Here is a 19,807-nt window from a genome sequence, read left to right as displayed (position 1 = left end):
CCAAGATCTACTTCACCACAATAAAATGCAGTCTTTCCCATAGTCCCTCCAACTTTATCTCCCACCATACCTCTCTGAAATCCCTTAGTTTCCGGCATACTGGCCTTCCTGACAGTCTCAAGGGTCATCCCCTTTTCTGGGAGGTCTCTCCTCAATTATCATCCCAATACGATTGCCAAATTAAACAAATAAAAATACAGGACTTCTGGTCAGAGTTGAATTACAGGTAGATAATCAATTATTTTTTGGTTTAAGTATGTTCCAAATACGAGCTTACCACCTGAGGCTACAACTGTAACATTAGGTGATAAAGCAAAATTTCAACAACCTTCAAGGGGATGGTTGAAGACAAGGAAACATGGATAGGGTGGTAGAGAACTGCGATGAGCCTAAAATGAATTCTTAGAGGAGTCATGGCTCTTAAGAAAGTCAAAGGTGTGGTCTAAGTAGAGAACCAGCTCAGGCAAAAATCACAACACTGAAAAATAGCAAGACTCAGGTATACCAAATAGGAAGCCATTTGCTGAGAGGAAGGAGAGGCAGAGACAATACAGCTGGGGCTAGAAAAACTGGATCCATGGATGGGGGCTGATCTTCCCCCAGAAGCACCTCCCACCCATTCCCCAACTCCCCGAGTATTAACCATTTATCTCCCTCCTCCTTTTGAGCGCCCCCCCCCCCGCAACCCCCCCCCCCCCCCGGCCTTCCCAGCAGGAAGCCACCTCTGGGCAATGCAATAGCACTTTTTGCACCTGTTTCCAAGTGGAATTCCTCAAGGCCCTACCATACTATGGTCCTTAAGGGCAGAATTGGTCGCGCCCATCTCTGTGACCTGCACCACACCTCCCACCTGTAGGCTTTTCAATAAATGCACTTCTCTGAAGGCTGGCAAGTCTGAATTCTCTGGCGTTATAAATATGGTTCCCATGGTCCTAGAACACAGGGTAGACTGGTCATTTCAAGGGACCAAGTAGTAGATGTCTGAGAAACCAAAGCAGTGTCTACCCAGGAGGGAAAGCTCACATCCAGGCCCAGAAGCTAGGGGCAGCTGCATGGAGAAAGAAGTCTTTGGCACACATCAGAGCCCCATAATATAATGGGGTCCAGAGGTTAAAAGGGAAGGGGGCAGGTAGTATAGCAATGGACTCGTCTAGAGCAAGGACTCTACAGCCCACACCAGCACAGTGGAAATCCTACCTTTACTCCATACAATCTTAGGTAAGTTACTTAGCTTCTTTTGCCCACATCTGAAAAGTTTCTTCATCTGAAAAATGACTGACAGGTGTCCTTACCTCACTGGGTTATTCTAAGGATCAGTTAAGACAACCCCTGTGAAGCTCATTAGCAGAGCACCAGGCTCACCATCTCAGATTACCTGTGTTAGTTCTTATCATTGCTAGCAGATCATGTTGAACAGGTGCCTTTTGTGTGTTACTGTTAGTTTCCAGGAATCTAAATATTTTTTTAAGAAAATTCTTTTCCTTTTTTATTTTAAAGATTTTGTTTATTTATTCATGAGAGACAGAGAGAGAGACAGACAGACACACAGGCAGAGAGAGAAGCAGGCTCCATGCAGGGAGCCTGACATGGGACTCAATCCCCGGTCTCCAGGATCGGGCCCTGGGCTAAAGGTGGCACTAAACCGCTGAGCCACCCGGGCTGCCCCCATGGAATCTAAATATTTTTAAAAACCATTAGCATGACTGCAAAACTTTAGGCCCAAAGGGCAAAAAGGACTATGATAGCCCTGTAAGTTAAGGATAAAGAGCCACCTACTTCGGGAGATATGGGGCAGAGGACAAAGACTGAATTCAATTTGAAACATCTCCCACTGGGGTGCCTGAGTGGCTCATGTTGTGATCCCAGGGTCCTGGGATCTAGTCCTGCATGGGGCTCCCTGTAGGGAACATGCTTCTCCCTCTACCTATGTCTCTGCCTATGTCTCTGCCTCTCTTTCTCGGCGTTTCTCATGAATAAATAAATAAAATCTTTTAAAAAAAGAAAGAAAGAAAAGAAAACATCTTCCAACAGCAATGTCCCAAAGAACACTGAAAACACGGGCCTTAGCAAAGATTGGGGTGGAAATCCATGAGATCCATCCCCCCCCGCCCCGAGAAAGCAATTGAAACCATAAGAACAGGTGAGCTGAGCGTGAGAAGAGAAGCCCCAGAGCCAGGCTGCAGGCCCGCAGACCATCTCGGTCAATGGGCAGAAACTGGAAACTAAGGAGAAAGACAGAAAAAGATCAGCAAGTTTGCAGATCGAGGTGGTACATGGACAATTTACAGACTGCAAGTGTTGTGCAAGGAGCATCTGGTTTCTCGACACAGTGGAGGGACTGCACAGAAGGGACTGGCAGAGAGGTAAGGAGTGTTCGGTAAGAGCTGAGGGAGCTAAGAGGTCAGCTTGCTGTCACAGAGCTCAGCCCCAGAGAGAGATGGAGCTCAGGCCCTCTGAACATCACCAAATGCCATCCAGAAGGCCGCCTCCTTCTGAACACACCTTGATTACCCAGGGGCTAAGGACACACGGCAGTGCACACGTAGTATAAAGCTTTCTGCCTTTTTTAGACACTTCCTGACACCTGGCCAGGTAGACTTCCAAAATATATAGAAGATGAAAGTCATCGTAGTGCATTCTGCTGTCTGTTAGCTCTATCCATATTTAGAGCTATCTTTATCTCTGTCTATTCATCTATCTATCTGGACGGGGGTGGTAAGGTAGGAGATGGAAAATACCTGGACATTAGCCTAGGTGTAGCAGGAATGAAAGCGAGACTAGAATTAACACAGGAACAGAAGAGGCTAGACCAGGAGTAGAAACGAAGCAAGGGAGAGACCAGGTTTGCTCCAGAGGCGCCAAAACAAGAGAAGAAGCAGGAAGAGAAGCTGACAACCACAGGAGTAAGGTAGAGAAAGGTGGGGTCTGGCATACTCCGTTTTCTTAAAGTGCAGCTGGAGGGCCACGTGAGACATTTGCTAAGAAAACAGAGTGATGGGCCCCAGTAGAGGATGACTGAGTCAGAATCTTTTAGCAGCAAGTCCCCAGACTGAATTTTGCTTGGCTCTCTGCACCTGGAAATTCTTTTGTACGCTAGAGTTTGAGAATTACTGAGCTAGAAGAAAAGTCGCTGAAAATGTAGATTATTTTTTTAGTTGGGGTAAAATACACACAATTTACCATTTTAACTATTCTTAAGTGTACAGTTTAGTAGCATAAGGTATGTTCACATGGTTGTGCAGCCAATCTCCCGAACTTTTTACCTTATAAAACCAAACCCCTATACCTATTATAGATTATTATTCTTCCTGATTTTACTTAATAGTTTTGCCAAAGCTCAGCTAACTATCCTAGATTGAGAGCTGATACACAACCCTGTGGGACACAGATCCAATGGCAGGCATCCCAGTTCACAGGGCAAAGTCAGAGCTGAGTTGGTTGTCAAATATTTTGAGTATCACCCCTGCTTAGAATGCCATCTACGTAGTAACTCTAGATACCAAAATAGAAAGAATTAACATGAAATAAACATATATTTTTAAAAATACTAGTTTCAATCTAAATTTTAGTTCTTTAGGATATGTTTCGGTTTTATTTATTTATTTTTTGTTTCAGTTTTATTTTGACTTTTTCATCTAAAGTTTTCTAATTGCAAACTGTCACATAGAATTCTTCCTTTTCAGGGCACCTGGCTGGCTCATTGCTTAAGCAGCCAACTCTCGATCTCAGCTAAGGTCATATCTCAGGGTCCTGCGATCGAGCCGCATGGGCTCCATGGTCAGGTGGGACTCTGCTTTTCCCTATCCCTCTGCCTCTCCCCCTACTTGTGCACATTCCCTCTTTCATAAATAAATAAATAAATAAATAAATAAATAAATAAATAAATAAATAAAAAGTCTTTAAAGGAAGAAAAAAACAAGTTTAGAATCGTTGCTTTTCATAGGGTTTATACTGACACATTCAAAATTCGTATGGTGTACCAGTACTAATGAGTCCACATGCAGTGGCACACGTGTTTTTATGGACAGTGGCAAATGTGCCACAATGCTGATTTGCTGTCATTTAATATATATTGACAAGCCACAATATGCTAGGCGTTGAGATGCTACTCTATTCAGAATTCAATATGCAGTGTCAATCCTACCTAATGATTTGTTCCTGGTTTGAGGTCTATGGTCCAAGGACCTTCAGGTTTTGGGGCTTCTGTGTGACTTTTTCTAGATGCTTCTCAGTCATTCCCCTTACATTTCATATTGTAAGTCGGTTCTCATCATGAGGATGGAGAGTAATCACTTAGTGAAATCATACACCTACAAACTTTTATTTATGTGTCCAATATTTACGGTTATCCTTGTTGCCCTCCATTGGAAATGTGGTTTTAAAAATTAAAGCCATCCAGGGGCAACTGGCTGGCTCAGCTGGAAGAACACATGACTCTTGATCTCAGGGTCATAAGTTTGAGCCCATACTGGGTATAGAGATTACTAAAAAAAAATAAACTTTAAAAACAATAAATAAACCTTAAAAAAAGTTGAAGCCATCCAATGATTTTTTTCACACCCATGTTATATGGGGATCTCTTTAATACATAATCTTTTCTTATGCATAAGTAGCACTAAATAAGTTTACATTTAAATACTATTTAAGCCTGATTTTATAGTAAGTAATCAAATCCATTCAAACTGTGTGTCATGGTCTACTCTGCCCAATTTTTTGTTTTAACAGATAAATAATGGCATTATAACTATGTGCAGAATACGCTAGAGACTTAAAAATTACCATAAAAATCCCAGTTGAAAAAGGGAAAAATCTCTTATTTTAAGAAGTCATAAATACTGTCTAAATTGCACAGTAGTACAGTATGACTCTCTTTTACACAAGGAGAAGTAGCAGCACGAAGAAACTTAGGAGTTTCCCTAAAGTCTAACATGCAAGTAGGCAAATTAATGAGTCTTCCTACTTAGAAAAGCATTTCAGAGCTCTGATGATGCTTTTTTGTTAACACCTTCATGTATAAAAAGGAACACAGAAATTTTTTCCTCTCTGAGGACAGGTAAAATCTCCCTATCCACCCCAGAAAGCCTCTGGTCATATTAAAGACACGTACTAAAAACATACAAAAATATCAGAAGTGTTTCTGTAATACAGCAGGGCCTGCAGACCGCTAATGAAATTTCCCACCAGGAGAAATACACAGACAGGAGGATAGAACTAGACCCCAAAATCAAAGCCTACTCATGGCTGAGCCAAATTTAACCATTTGAGGAAAATCCTATGAAAACAATGTCATTGGTTGCTGCCTTCAAAGTGTTTTGTAGTACTAAGGACACTGAGCAAATATCTTTACCAAAACTGTGATTTCAATCAGATAAATATGTATTATATTACAAGTCATCTCTCAAAAGGCCATTACAAAAATCCTCAACAATGGGGGTGGGGGTGGGGCGGTGGCACCTGGCTGGCTCAGTTGGTAGAGCACGCAACCTTTGGTCTTGGGGTCATGGGTTTGAGCCCTGTGTTGGGGGGTTGAGATTACTTAGAAAAAAAATCTTTTTTTTTTAAGTCATAATAGTTACCACTGATTTATACTTCTATATAGTTTGAATTTTTTAAAGATGAGCATAAACTACGTTCCATAGAAAAGCTCATTTCCATTTTTTAAAGCTTCATTATTAGATTTTTCCACTTTGTAGATTATCCAGGTCAAATTCTAAGTTGCAATTAATTGCAACAAACTGAAATTAAGTGCTTTTCTCACTAGTACAACATTTTCCAGAACTCTCTGCCTCCAGGAATGATTTGTGCTTTTTTTAAAATTAAGATCACAAATGAATTTGAAGATAAGTTTGGAGACAAACAAAACAGATTCCGAAAGCACTGTACTCTAACCAAAAATTTATTTACGGTTTATCTACCATTTTGGAGTTTGCACGGATATGTGAGAATTTAGCACTGTTTTACTAAATTTGTGATCAACATTAATATTCCCAAGTGTGCTAAGAACACTTAGGTCTCGGTGCTTTACAAGACCCTGAAAACATGACTTGATTACATTTAATTTGATTCCAATTAAAAAGCACTTAAGAAGTTTCTGCTGAATTAGATTACACTGAATGTTTCTATAGAAGACACTTCATTATCTGAGGCAGCTTTAATTTAAAGTGATCACAGAGAGTGAAAAACACTGTTCATTTTAATAAAATGGGCTTAGCCCCATATCATTATTTCACAGTTGCAGGCTGGAGATTTCGGTTTATTAAATAAATGTGCAAGGGCACTGGCAGAAACATCTATAACAGTGAGTGCCTCCCTTCACAGTTGACCCAAGACAGATCTGGTCCCGTGGCTTTTAAGTCTTAACAGAAATCAGAAATACCTGTGGAAGAGAACGTTTTAAATAAAAATGGGGTGATACTATCAAGACGCTGAAATGAAAACACTGCCTTTCTACTGAATTTTTAAGCCATGAATATTACAACTAATTAAAAATGAAAAGGAAATTCTGACTTCTCAGACAACAATACCCACACAAACCCAACGACATGTCGCCAAGCCCAGGGACTTCCTAAAACATGACGTTTTTCCCTTTTAAACAAAGGACTACCTTAATATCAAATATTAATGTATTCAAATGAGGACAAACTGAAAAACTTCTTTCTTTGTCTTCACGACAGTGTGAAATGATTTTCTAAAGTGTTATTATTTTACAAGCCCCATTTTGCTTCAGAGTTCCAAAAGGGAAAATTTATGATTAAAAACAAAATGATGATTAAAAACAAATGTCTAAAGTCAGTTATTTTGTACTAAGCATAAACCGCATGGCCAGCTTTCATTGGACGCAGCTCTGCAGACACATTTGGCATGCCCACCTCTGATATTTCAGGAATAAAGGCAACTCTGTGGTTTGTGGTTAGTGATTAAGCACCAAGTGGACTTGCTGTGTGTGTTCCCCTATAGGAAAATCTACAGCGTTTTGAGAGCCTCACACTTGTAACAATGTCTTTATTATGCCTTCCAGAATTAATTGACCTAAAATCCAGTGACTCTACGATATATCTATTGGATAATTAGAACTCTAAGGACCAACGAATAAAACACATTATTGACTTTCAGATCTTCAATCAAACAAATATTTATAGCTGCAATTTGCAAAAATCATCTCCTTTTAAGCTGGCATCGTTTCAGAATCTGCGCTTCTGATCCCAAGCACATTAGGATCCTCAGCACCTGCCTCCAAAATTTGAACTCAACCTGTGCAAACAATGCTACAACCTTTATAAGAACCTGCGCCTGCCTAAGTGAGTCACCTCTGAAGGCAACTGAAACTTGATCATTGTAAGGTTCTCTAGAAGTCGGCCTGACCTTGAGACCACACACAACAGGGGAGGGGCAGTGAGGACCAGTGACCTGGTTTAGTGGCCAGTAGCTATAGATATCAGAGAATGTGTTTGTTGTCAATGACAGTTGCTGAAATCTGTCTATACCACACTGGGACAATCAATTTTGTAAATGATTGCAATAATCAAGGAAATTGCCTAATTTATAAATCCTTGCATACAGCATTTTAATGGATTCCTCCATTTTAATGCTGATGCCTTCAGAGCAGAATGAATTGTTGTCCAGGCTGTCAGGACACAAAATGATAAAAACATTCCGCGTGGTGGGGAAGCCACACCGCATGGATATTCAGGCCCTCAGCCCATGATCATTCATTAGTGACCTCCACCAAAGTTTCGCATTGCTCAGCCTCTGGAAGGGCGGAGGAAGCCACTGACCTGTGTCTAGGCCTCGGGGGACATCCCGGTCACGGTTTTGGAGTTTTGAGCAGCAAAAGTCACCTTTTGGCTAGATAGTCAGGCACTGCCTGCGTCCTCTGGTTTTGAAAGCACCACACTGGATCAGTTCTCCTCCCTGTCCTAACGCTGAGCCCTTCCTCGCCACCCAGCCTCAGAGTCAGCAGGCTCAGCCAGCAGCCCCCCACGAAGTCAGGGCATTGTGCAGCACGGCCCCTCGGAGGAGACCTGATCCTCACCCTCCCATGCCCCCTAACAGGTACACGGATGCTCTCCCACCTGGACACCCAGGCGGCACGCTTGGCTCCTTCCCTCAACCCGCCACGCGTAGATTGCTCTTCTGGGTTAAACCCTGGCCAATTGATTCCAGCCAATGGTGTACTGTCAGTACTTTACTTACTGCTCAATCTCACTAACCTGACATTTATGGTGCACTGATTGGCCTCTGTCAGTGGGGCTGGTTGTAAATTCACTTTGAAAAGCTTTGTGTTAACAGCCTTCAACCAGACTCCGAGAAGAGTACGAACAGGCAGCCTGACAATTGCTCGACCTCCTGCCCTTATTACAGTGAGTAAATCAGGGTTTGAGCCATTAGGCTGGAGCCTGGAGCCTACACAAAAAAGGATTGACATGACAAAAGGTCAACCTCTGTCACACATGTGTAACAATTTGGATAATGGAATTCTGTAACTTATCTGAGCGAGGTGGCAAATGCTTACAAGGAAAAGTATATTCTGCTCTGGCTTCTCTTGGCTTTTATGCTAAGTAGTGATGCCGGGGTCTGTATTTCTTGTGTAAATACACAAGGAATGTCTAAACTCATTAAATCTGGGAGTCTATAAGATTCTAAAAAAGAGAGAGAGAGAGAGAGAGAAAAGAGAGAGAGAGAGAGAGAGTGCACGCAAGGCAGTCCCCGCCATGGTTCCAGGCCCAGCATTCTTCAGATCGGCAGATGGGGGCTGGATCTGGAGATGGTGGGCCTGATTCTTCAGCTAACTACCAAGCACCATTTTGTATTCCATGACATTTGTCAGACCCGTAATATTACCCTACCACCATGAAGTGATTTCTGGGTAACAAAAGAGATTAATCAAATAATTCAAAGTGCCTTAAGTGACACAGTAAAATAATAAAACAAAGAGTCTCCTGTGCAAGTTCCTCAGGTCCAACATGACCATCAACACATTTTCATCGGCTCGCTGGCTACCAGTGGGGAAGACTGAGGTTCTGATTTTAATTCCTTGATCCTCTTTTCCAGTCAGTGTGGAAGAAGGGGGGGGGGGGCAGAGAGAATCACCTGATGTAAGGAAATATGCAGTTGTGACAGGAAATACTTATGAGGTTTTTTTTTTCCACATGGACAAAATATTATCAATAAGAGAAGTGATCTGTAAACAACAGATAAAATGAACTAATGAGAGAAATCAGTCCTGCAGATACAGAACATATCACTCTTCATAAAGTATTTGCGACTGAAACACTGTCTCATCACATGCATATTTGGATTGAACCTCACTAGTGTGAGAATTTCCAAATGGCTACAATAGATGTCTTTTTTAAAAAAAAAAAAAAAAGCACTATCACTTTTGAATTTTAGAAAACCACGAGTGGCACTGTGCAGGGTGATACATAAACCAAAGAGAACCAGGACTTGAACAGGCCTTTGCCAAGCCAACTTTAAGTACCAAGTTTTGATTTTGAACACAATGCTGGAAACCATTCCAAGAGGCGGCAGATGGTTTTACAGTTTATGTAAAACTACAAAATGCTCACACTCTATCAAATGGGCACCACTATCGCAGACATCTTCAAATCAAATGAGGCAAAGCCAGAGAGATACACCAGCTGTTCCTCTGTAAATTTAAAACATAACAGCAACATGACTATGGCTTCTTTTTAGGAAGAATTTATTTGGAGTTCACGAAATTGACATATTCAAAGCCAAGCTGACAAGCAGTCTAGTATATTAAATGATAAATTACTAAGAAGCACAATTTCTACTTCACTGTAACTGGAACAGCCACATAATTCTAACCCCTAGTGCTTTGGTGAATCAGACCCAACAAGCCAAAATCTATTAAGCAAAACTATGGACTATATAATTATAGTGCTATCACCAGAACAATTTTAAAATGGTTTCTGTTAAATTTTTAAGTGGTTTTAATTTCATTTTAAATAATTAATTTTAAATTATTTTTTAACATCTAAATATTTATATACAAATGAGTACAGTACTATACATGGAATTGGGTGATTATACAAAACCTAAGTAATGCGTTTAAAATATGAAGTCATATCATTTCCTCCAAGCACCAGTTTCCTATGATGGTTTTGAAATATAAACATTTAGCAATGTGTAATATATTTTTAATATTGGTTTCATCAATGTCTTTTGACCTAAGCTAAATGGTAATGATGAAAAATAGACCATTTGCTTAAAAGCAAATCTCTTATTAAATCTAAAATATTATGGCATAAAATCAAACCACAAAAAAAATCCTACCCCATATTATGTTATTCCCCCTTGATTTTCTGAAGAAAAATAATGAAGGTTTTCACATAGTGTAAACGAAAATGAGACACTCAAATTTACAGAGGCAAAGACAGATTCTATAAAATTAAAGACCTTTCTAGTACCTTGACCGTAATCCTAACAAGTCACAACATACTTCAATTAGCAGAATAATTTTTCTAGGATGAAAATAAGTGCAATTTATTTTGTCATTGTCACTAAAATTTCCTGTCAAATTAGACTTTGATTTGAAAGGCCTGGGTAATTCTGGCCTATCTTAAACTGTTACTTTATTTTAAACTTCCGTATTTTCTATCCACTAGAATTTTAAGTTTACACGATGTACATTCCTCAGGTCCAGTCATATTAAATTCTGATGTTAAGCAGAAAGGGGAAACCATGTGCAACTAGATTAATTTATCTCAAGGGAAAAAGGGCACATTAATAATTGAGATAATGTTTTCATAAATGCTGAAATCAAACGTGTCTTTTCACTTCTTTATTAGAAAACACATTAGAGCAAAATTATCTCACTCTCATCAATAAGACCTAATTGCTGAGAAAGAGTATGTTTTCTTTGCGAAACATTCAGAAAGATTTTTCTCATTATGGCCAAATAGCTAGAAATATACCATGCATCCAAGTCTTGCTGGAATAAATGTATATAAGCAAAACGAGTGATTGTTTAATCCGTCCTGTAATGTTTTTGTTTTAGACTCTGTGAATTTATTATTTTTTGTAAAACACAGTGAAATCTGATTCTAAAAGAAACTGACCCCCCCCCCAATAAAAAGACTAGTAATCGGGCTTTCAGTTTGTTCATCTCCTTAAAAGACAAAAACGAAAAAAACAAAACAAAAAAAAAAACCCTGGGCTTCTTGCTTTAAAAGAGAAAAAAAAGAAAAAACTCTTCGAATTGCCCATAGATACCCCAAAGAGTCAAAATATACTGCAGATAATGGAATGATATTGAACTTTCTTTAAGTTGCTATATTTTTTAAGAACCAGGATGATTAGCACAAAGAAAATATTAACTAAAAGCACACTGACAAAACAATCAAATAAGCTCTCAATGGCTGAGGTACGTTAAATATTAAAAAGTCATTTTGTACAAAGAGAGCTTTTAATGATTAAACAAAGGGAGTAACTAAGGTGAATCTGATTGTTTCTGTAATAAGCCTTCATGTGTATAATAAAGTACAGCCATACTAAAAACAATGAACTGTAAACTGAAACAAAAATCCATCATCTACTTGGAAACAGTGACGGGAAAAGATTAGCAATCCATTTATTGTACTGAAATAAAGATAAGTAACCCTGGTAAGATCCATCAGGACCTGAGTATTGAACTCTAAATATAAAGACATTTCTTCATCAGCAAGTGACTTAAAAAAATGTGAGGAAGAGAGACGCTTCCAGTTGACTTTTAAAATGAAATGGTAATGATTCAACTGCTTTTAAGTTTTTAAAGATCTGCTCTATGTCGACCTGCTATTCTGGAAGATATCTAAAAGAATGTGTTTTTTTAATGGATAATTATTATGTGAGTCATTAAACAATTATTGCCAAAAGTTTCCTATAGATCTATCTTGTATTCCGACTATGGATTCTTTCCTAATATGAATAATATGATAACTACACTTTTTTTCACAATAAAATTGAGGTTTGAAAGCAAAGACTAACGTTTAAGGAACAATCCAACATTTAGACTCTCCTGTTATAAATTTAAATTCAAATCATCACATTTCATAAAAAAATAAATCATAATGCTTAAAAATTAAAAACTCAAGACTTCATAGCTTAAAAATAATCATACTAATAAAAACCTGAAACCCTATGAGAGTTTCATCTTAACAAATGGACATTGGCACTAAGGTACCTGGCCGTACTCTGTCACAGTTTATAGGATCTCCCAGTAGACTGATACATTTTGCACCACTGCAGTTTTAATATCCCTTCAATCCCCGAAATGTTTGCTTATTCTAACTCTTCTTACAGATGATAAAAATAAATAGGTCATGTTCTGAATTCAGAAGGAGGGATCTGGAGATCCTACAAGCATGCATACACCCAGCAAGTCTTTTTTCTAACACAGAACCAACTCAGTACCTGAAACAATAGGTAAGACGCATTTCCTCTCCACTGAGGTATCAACAACTCTCAATCCCTGCTCTTCAACAGTGCTAACTTAATCAAGCTCAAGGAAAGGTACAAAAGGAAGGTTCCACAGCTTTCAGTATTAATATGTATCATTATATTCTATATGCATAGTGATCTCCAGCCAACATCACAAGCATCCACATCCTTTATAACAAAACTATGAACTATGGGATTTTTTTTTCATGTTTATGGCTTCATCCCCTGGTACTGTGAAAACAGATGAGCTCAAAACCTGGGGCATGAGAGGGCAATATAACAGTGTTTGGTTTTAACATTTGCCGATAGAGTGAATCTGTACCATTGAACAATCGTTTAACAATCTCCTCAGAAAAGTATTGGCAGACCTTTAACTGTATGGTATTAGAGCTCCTAATAACACTACTGGAACATGAAAAGTGCCTGGAAGTGTTTTATAAACTTTAAACCGCACTGGAGGTTACAACTAATTAGTCAGAAACAAAAACCAACTGGGAAATATTTCAAAACCAGATGCTTTGATTATTTCCCACTTGTCAGTTTTTCCGATCCAAAAAGCTCTCACTTCTAACCTGGCTCTATGTACCGAGCCATTCTCTTCTGCCCTGTTTCCCTATAAAAAATTCTGTTTAAAAAAAGGAAGGGGGGGGCACTATTTGGTGACATAAACATGCCCAACGTTTTCTTCCTCGTTCAAGAATCCTATCCTGAGAGATTAAAAATGTGTAATTGTTTTTCCAATTTAGAAGTGAAACAGAACCTGGGAGCCTGGGCACAGGGCCCCAGAAGATAAGCATAGGCTATGCAGCCCATGGCCGCCATGAGGCCATCTTGGGCTCCTGGGCTGTAAGCTCACCATGTAGCTCCTACACCATCAAAGAAGGTTTTGCAGGCACAGGCCCCAGCCCCAGCATCCCATGCCAACAGTCATGTAATGGCTGTGGAGACCAGGTTTGTTTTTCACAACACTGTGTCTCCAGAGCCCAAGATAGTGCCGTCCAGAGCGCTCAGCAAAAATGTGAGTGGATTACCAAGTCCCATGAGTTTTAGTTAGTGACTACGAGGCTGCTCACAGCCAGCATGCCCATCTTGACAGGCCACTGAACCTTGTATGAGACAAGCTGCTGTAGAAATGACCCATTAATGGAGACCTAAGGTCCTTGCCAAGTTGGCCTCTAGCACTTAAGTGACTTTCTTTTCTGGCTACTCCCACTCTATTGTACCGCCTGGCCTCAGGCAGATTTACATATGGCCCTAAGAGTAAGACTTCCACCATCTTCTATTTCATAAATCACCCCCTGGGTGAGAGGGGTGGCTAAACCTGGTGGGGGGATTACCTACGGCTAAGAATCTGCCTCTTCAGAACTGGATCTCAATAACAACCAAGCTCTGGAAGAAATCTCAGATGAACATTTTTCAAATACATTCCTTGTTTTTAAATCATAGCATGACATGACATTGTGCCACTGAAGTATTATCATGAATTGGGTGATATCAAAGTGCTCCAAGTTTTCCTATGTTTGGATTTTCTGTCTTGCTGAAGGCTGCCTAATTGTACTTTGTCAGAAAAGAAGCAGAATTTGTGATTTCAGATTCACGATGTAATTTGCTTACTCGGGATGCTTTGAAAGTTATGAAACATGCCCCAGTCTCTTAAGCTCAGCGTTTACAAAATTGTTTTTATCTGAGAAAAGGAGCCTGACTCTCTTCCTCCTGTTTATGCTATGTCCCTTCTTGCCCAGTGCCCAAAAAACATACTGTGGAAGAGCTCAGAATGGGACATTCACCTAGCTGACACCCCAAATGCCAGGCCTCCTCTGCTCTATCAACCTCAGCTGGCTTTTCTTTTTCCCAAGATCCAGGGAGACCAAAACATCAAATCCATCCCAGCTGGAACAGAGGCTTGTTAAGGGGATCCCACCTTCAGGAACCTGTAGGCCCTGTCTTCCTGGCTGGGTTGCTGAGGTGCCAGGCCAAGCTCTGCACCTAAGAGCTGTACGTCGGCAGACACCCGGCATGTGCATGACCTGAGAAATCTATCCTCCCCTACCCCCTGAAGAACAGGGAAGGCTCTCCCGTAAGCTGCCCCACCCCCACCACCAAGGGCCAGGCTGTTTGCCGGCCAAAGCTCTGGTTGGCGAGGTGCTGAGCCATGGGTGACTTACCTCCCAGAGATGCTGCGTGTTCCTCACGGCACCGGCCTGCACCTTCTCCGGGGGCAGGAGGACGCCCTGGAAGGGCCCGATCCAGGTGCCCTGCTGGATCCTCTGTGCCGCACAGATGCCGTAGGCCAGGCCGGGCACGGTGCTGGTGCACAAGCACACCTCCCGCGGCAGGTCCCGGAGCCACTCGGGCAGCTCGGGCGGGGGCGCGGCGGCCGCGGCGCTGCTGGTGCCCACAAGCCGGCGCAGCGAGTGCAGCGGCCCGTGCATGGGGCACTCGCCGTTGCGGTTGTCCGCGCACATGTCGCAACCTGCCAGAGAACGAGCGGGAGGGAGGGAAGGAAGACGGTTAACCCGCCGCTCAAGGCGGCCCATCCTCGGGCCAATCCTGAGACGACCACATCCCCTCCCCGGTATGCCACCTGCGAGGGAGGGGACACCTTCAGGGCACCCGGGCCACTAGGAATAGGGGAGAGGTTCATCTGCACCCCTGCCTTGGAAATCGTGGCACCCAAATCGGCCTGATAGGGGTCGAGCCCCCAGCGCCCCAAACGCCTTGGTTGCTGGGTGTGGGTGGCATGGCTGTCTCTGTGGAACCCCCAGCTCCCTTCTGCTTCTGGGGGGGGGTGTCTCTCTCTCCCTCTTCCCTTCTCTCTCTAGTTCCCTCTGACTCTCTCCCCTGTCCTCTCACTCCAGGGTGTTTCCAGGTGTGTTTATCACTGTCCCATGAAAAGAGCCTATCTCTTGCTCAACCTTATGTCCCAGAGAGATTCTACTTTGGTCGCCTGGGTATATTTGGTTTTCCTCTTCCGACAATGAGAGAAGATGCTTCCAAAATCACCGGGGCAGGCGGGCGACCCATCCAGCACGAAGCACCCTCCCGACTCCTGGGGAAGCACCCGCCCCCACGGCCTGCAGCCGGCACCAAAGTGGGGAGCCGTCCTTGGCCCCTGGTGGTGCAGAACCCCAGACACCGGCCACTCCAGCCAGAGAGGAAAGGGTGGAAAAAGGGGGACCATTCTAGCGGGTTTGGGGTGCCTGTGCTGGAGTGCAAGCTCTTACCAGAAGCCAAAAAGGACTACATAGTGAATTTAAGGATCTGGGTAATGGCTGAGTGGAGAGGGTGGCTGCTGCCCAGATGATGGGTCCCCAGGCTGCACGCGATCCTCCTCGTGCATTACACGCGAGGGAAGAACTGCCGTGAACCCGGCTCTCTCCGACGTCCCCCCCCTCCCCGGCAGCCAGCAGCCCAGAGGAGGGGATCCTCACCCTCCCTCTGGGTCGGGTGGCTGTGGACGCCCAGTGTCCCTCGACTCAAACTGGATGGGAAAAAGCCAGGCGGCCGCAGGAAGCAGAGCCTGCGGCGACCGCGCTGTCGAATCGCAGCGCCCTCTGGGTTATTAATGGGCCTGGCGGAGCCGCGGTGTCTGCGCCCCGGCCCTGCAGACCTGCCTCAGAGAGGCAGCCTCGGCGCCGGCCAGCACAACCCAGCCTCCCTGGCCCAGCCTCCCTGGGGAGCCACGGCGCCCCCACGCAACTGAGCCCTAGGGCACCGAGCAGGAGGTGGGATGGGTACCAACTGGTGGGTGGTGGGAGCTGGGGCATGGGTGGGCGACGGGTGGCCCTCGAAGCCTCCTAGCACCTGCACCCAGCTTCAGGTCCGCCAGGTCTGGGGTTGGGGGCACAGGGCACTGTCACTCTCAGTGTGCTTCCATCCATCCTAAAACAGAGGCAAGCCTACCTAACTTTTCACAAAGTGAGTCAGGGAGGAATCTACAAGGAAGGAATCCCCAAGGGCAACCCAGCCGCCCAGAGCAAACCCTGGTTTTGCCATTTCTTTCAAAGCAAGCCCAGGGTTGACCATGTGAACATCCTATCTCAGTGGAGAAGGCTCCAGCAGGCTGTGCCTTCCCCTCAGTCCCCTACTCCCACACTCCTCCCAAGAGGGCAGGAAATGACAGGACCTTCTGACTGCAGCTTCTGATATCCCCAGGCCTCTCAAGCGACAAGAGACAACCTGTTTCTACAGGTGGGGAGGTGCCCATGCTCTGGACCTCCATCCCACAAAAGCCCCCTCTCCCAGTGATACCAACTAATGTAAATACTGTGTCAGGCTCTACTTTTGCCTTTAGGGCCTAGACAGAAAGTATTCCTACCCTTACCACATGTCAGCCCTTCCAGATACACTTCACACATCCTCTCTTGCTTCTGACTGTGAAAATAACTACCTCAAGACCAAGGGGGGAATGGAAAAAAAGACAATAAATATTCAAAGTCACCCAGTGTCTATAGTGTTCCAGACACCTATCTCAGAATAATCACCATATCATGATCCCCATTTTGTAGATGAGGTAATTTGAGGCTTCATGAGCAATGTAGCTAGACCAAGGATCAGAAACCAGAAAGTGGTAGAGAAAGACTCTCGGTCGAGTTTGCCTGACTTCAAAGCCTCCAAATCTAAAGATCTAGGGAGACTAATGAAAGCTGGGAAAATTTTACATCCAAACTCATAATCAGTACAATTGAAGTATTTCACTGAAAGCACTATTTGGCAGGCCACAAAAATTGCTCTAGCATCGGTGAATAACAGAAATTTCCAAATCTCTCTCCCACGCTTGTGAGTTTGGGGAGGTTAAATGTACTGCAAAGTGAACAGATTATGTCCATAACTTTGAATTTTAGCCTCTGCCCTCAGAGATGACCTTTCAGCACATTAGCAAAAATAGCTTAAAACAAATGACAATAAGCAAAAACAATATGTCCGGTAAAAATAAAACTCAAATCACCCTAAGGAGCTGCTTAAGCTACTTTCCCTTTCTGGTTGGCTCAATGAGGCATATGGTGAGAAGCAAAAGCAGTTGGTATTCACTCCCTACCAGTCCACACCAGAGATTACATCAACTTCCAACATCTCCACAACACGCACTATCACCCCAACTACATCAGTAATAAAATAAGGAGGAACTCCAGCCACCAATCCCACAGACAGCAAACTCACTCCCTGTATTTGTTATGCATGATAAAACTACAGCTAGCCCTTTCTCTAAGAAGTCCTCTAAAACTCTCTTCTACCAACTAAATTTCAGTTGCCTCCAGCAGGTGTTGAAAAACTTAATAGTGGCATTTTGCCAAAGAAAAAGCTGAGTTTCTCCCAATATACAGAAGACTACCTGTGTGTAAAGTCCAGAGAGTAAGGGAGGCTAATCCACTTTAATTACATGAGTCTTAATTGATAAACCACTTTGTGCTATATCAAAATATTCTGCTGGAGAAGTTGACCAATTACATCCAAATACATATTATATCCTGATGTTTTTTAATACACAAAACCCCTGCCATTGAAAATAACTGGCCTCTGACTCTGTGTCTCAGGGTCCCAAAGGAGCTTGAGGATGCTTAAAACAAGCAAGTTCTTACTCCGGGGTTGACAAATGTGGCATAGATAGACAAACATCCTAGCAGAGTGTTTTCCAGAAAGGAGCCATAAACGCCTACAAGAAAAGGTTGGAGGGAGAAGGCTGGCTAGATGTCCAAAGTGCACCCCCCAAATGTATTTTATATATGTGCATGTATATATATACACACACACACATAATAAACGCATACATTACATACAGCATTCCACGCCAAGCAATACATAATACAAGTGTATTTGTATTCATAAAGAATAAGCAAATAAATGTTCCTAGATTATCCTAAAATCAGGGTTATTTTCTGAAAGTCCATAATTGTTCTTTGGAAAGTGTTTTCTCTATCTGTGAGAAATATCAGATTCTCCAAGCAAGATACTTTGAAATGCCATTTTCGAATTAGGCAATATCAGAGATCATGGTCCCTCCTCTCATCGTGAATGGATCTGTCAGGGCTCCTGTTTCTGTGGCCCTGAATAAGGGAAGGAGGTATCTCTAGGTTACAGACCTATCCACCTACTGACTTCGGAAGGCCAGCCCAAGTGTCACGAAGAGCGCACTTCCACTCTTTCTTTCCCATCTTCGTGGATTGCTTGAGTATTTCCCCAAGTGCGTACACTACTGTGGCAATTGAAAGCGGCTCTATTTTTTAAGGTAAAGGGGGGCAAAACAGGCATGGTTTTCTTTTCTGGTGTTTCATTTCTTGTTCTAGGAAAGGTGAAATTTAAAACGTTTCGAGACTTTTTTTTTTTTATCCCCCTGTTTGCAGAGGCTGACGGACTCGTGTGGGCCCGGCGGAGCCAGGACCCGCGGGAAGCCCCCCACCCCCCCGCCCCACACCCAGACCCTGGGTTCCCCGACGCCTCCGGGCCTCCTGCGCCTGCCCTCAGCCCCCTCTGGAAAGGACACCGAGGAGCAGCCGAGAAGCCTGCCTCTCCGCCCGGGCGGCAGGGACAACTAAGCTATAAATCCTCCCCGACCGCCGCGGAGGTGGCGGCCCCCGGCCCCGCAGGCCAGCCCGGCGGGGCGGCCGCGCATCGATCCCACCGGCGAGCGCCCCGGGAGTGCCGCCTGCTGGCCGCGCCGTGCGCGCTGCGGGCGCGGGGTCGCGGGGTCCCGAGGCCCGGCGGGGTCCGGGGCCGGCGGAGCACGTCGGCGCGATCCCGCCCCCGGGCTGCGGCCTTGCCCTCTCCGCCAGCCCCGGGGCCGGCCGCTAGACGGGGCGGGGTGGGCGGCTGGGCCCGGGCCCGCGGCAGGCCCCGCAGCCCGGTCGGAACCGCGCAGGCCCCGGCCCCCGCCTGCCGGCCCCGGCCTTCCCGCGCGCCGCCCCCCACGGCGGCTCTGCCTCCGCCGGGCAAGGGCCTCGCCTCCCGCGGGGTCCTGGAGGCGCGTCCGGAAGGCCGTGCGGGCTGAGCGCCGCCACGGCGGGGAAGGGGAGCCGACCGTGGGCGCACGGAACCTTCGGGAGGGCTCTCCGTGGGGCGCTAGAAAGCTCCCCGCGCGAATGGCACAGGCGCTGGGCTTCCCCCGCTCCGCCTGGCTGCCGGCCTGGCCCAGGGACCGAGGGCGAGAGACAAAGGGGGAGGGAAAGAAAGCGGAGGGGCGGGGGAGGCAATGTGGATTTTATTTGTCTTCCGAGGACCGTATTAATAAATTAAATGGGAGCGCCAGGGTGTGCGTGCGGGCGAGAGAATATTGCGCCGAGATAAACCTGGCCAGCCCCTGCCCCGGCGAGGCCGCCGTATACAATGCGGAGATGATGAATAGGACGGAGAGGGGATCGAAGCGGGTCTG

At 44.4% G+C, this 19,807-nt stretch overlaps 1 protein-coding gene across 1 annotated transcript in view; it reads right to left on the bottom strand.

Annotated features, from left to right (window-relative positions):
• Nucleotides 1-19,807, bottom strand: part of PRDM6 (PR/SET domain 6) — a 102,447-nt gene that overhangs the window by 77,312 nt on the left and 5,328 nt on the right. Inside the window, exon 3 of the mRNA XM_025432497.3 lies at nucleotides 14,607-14,914. Within this exon, the coding sequence (XP_025288282.2) occupies nucleotides 14,607-14,914 (308 nt within the window). The remainder of the gene's footprint in view (nucleotides 1-14,606; nucleotides 14,915-19,807) is intronic.

This window comes from Canis lupus, chromosome 11 (genome assembly GCF_003254725.2).
Source record: "Canis lupus dingo isolate Sandy chromosome 11, ASM325472v2, whole genome shotgun sequence".
In the NCBI taxonomy this organism is placed as follows: Eukaryota; Metazoa; Chordata; class Mammalia; order Carnivora; family Canidae; genus Canis; species Canis lupus.
The sequence above is the reverse complement of the archived record's forward strand: the minus strand, read 5'-3'. Positions and strand labels throughout refer to the sequence as shown.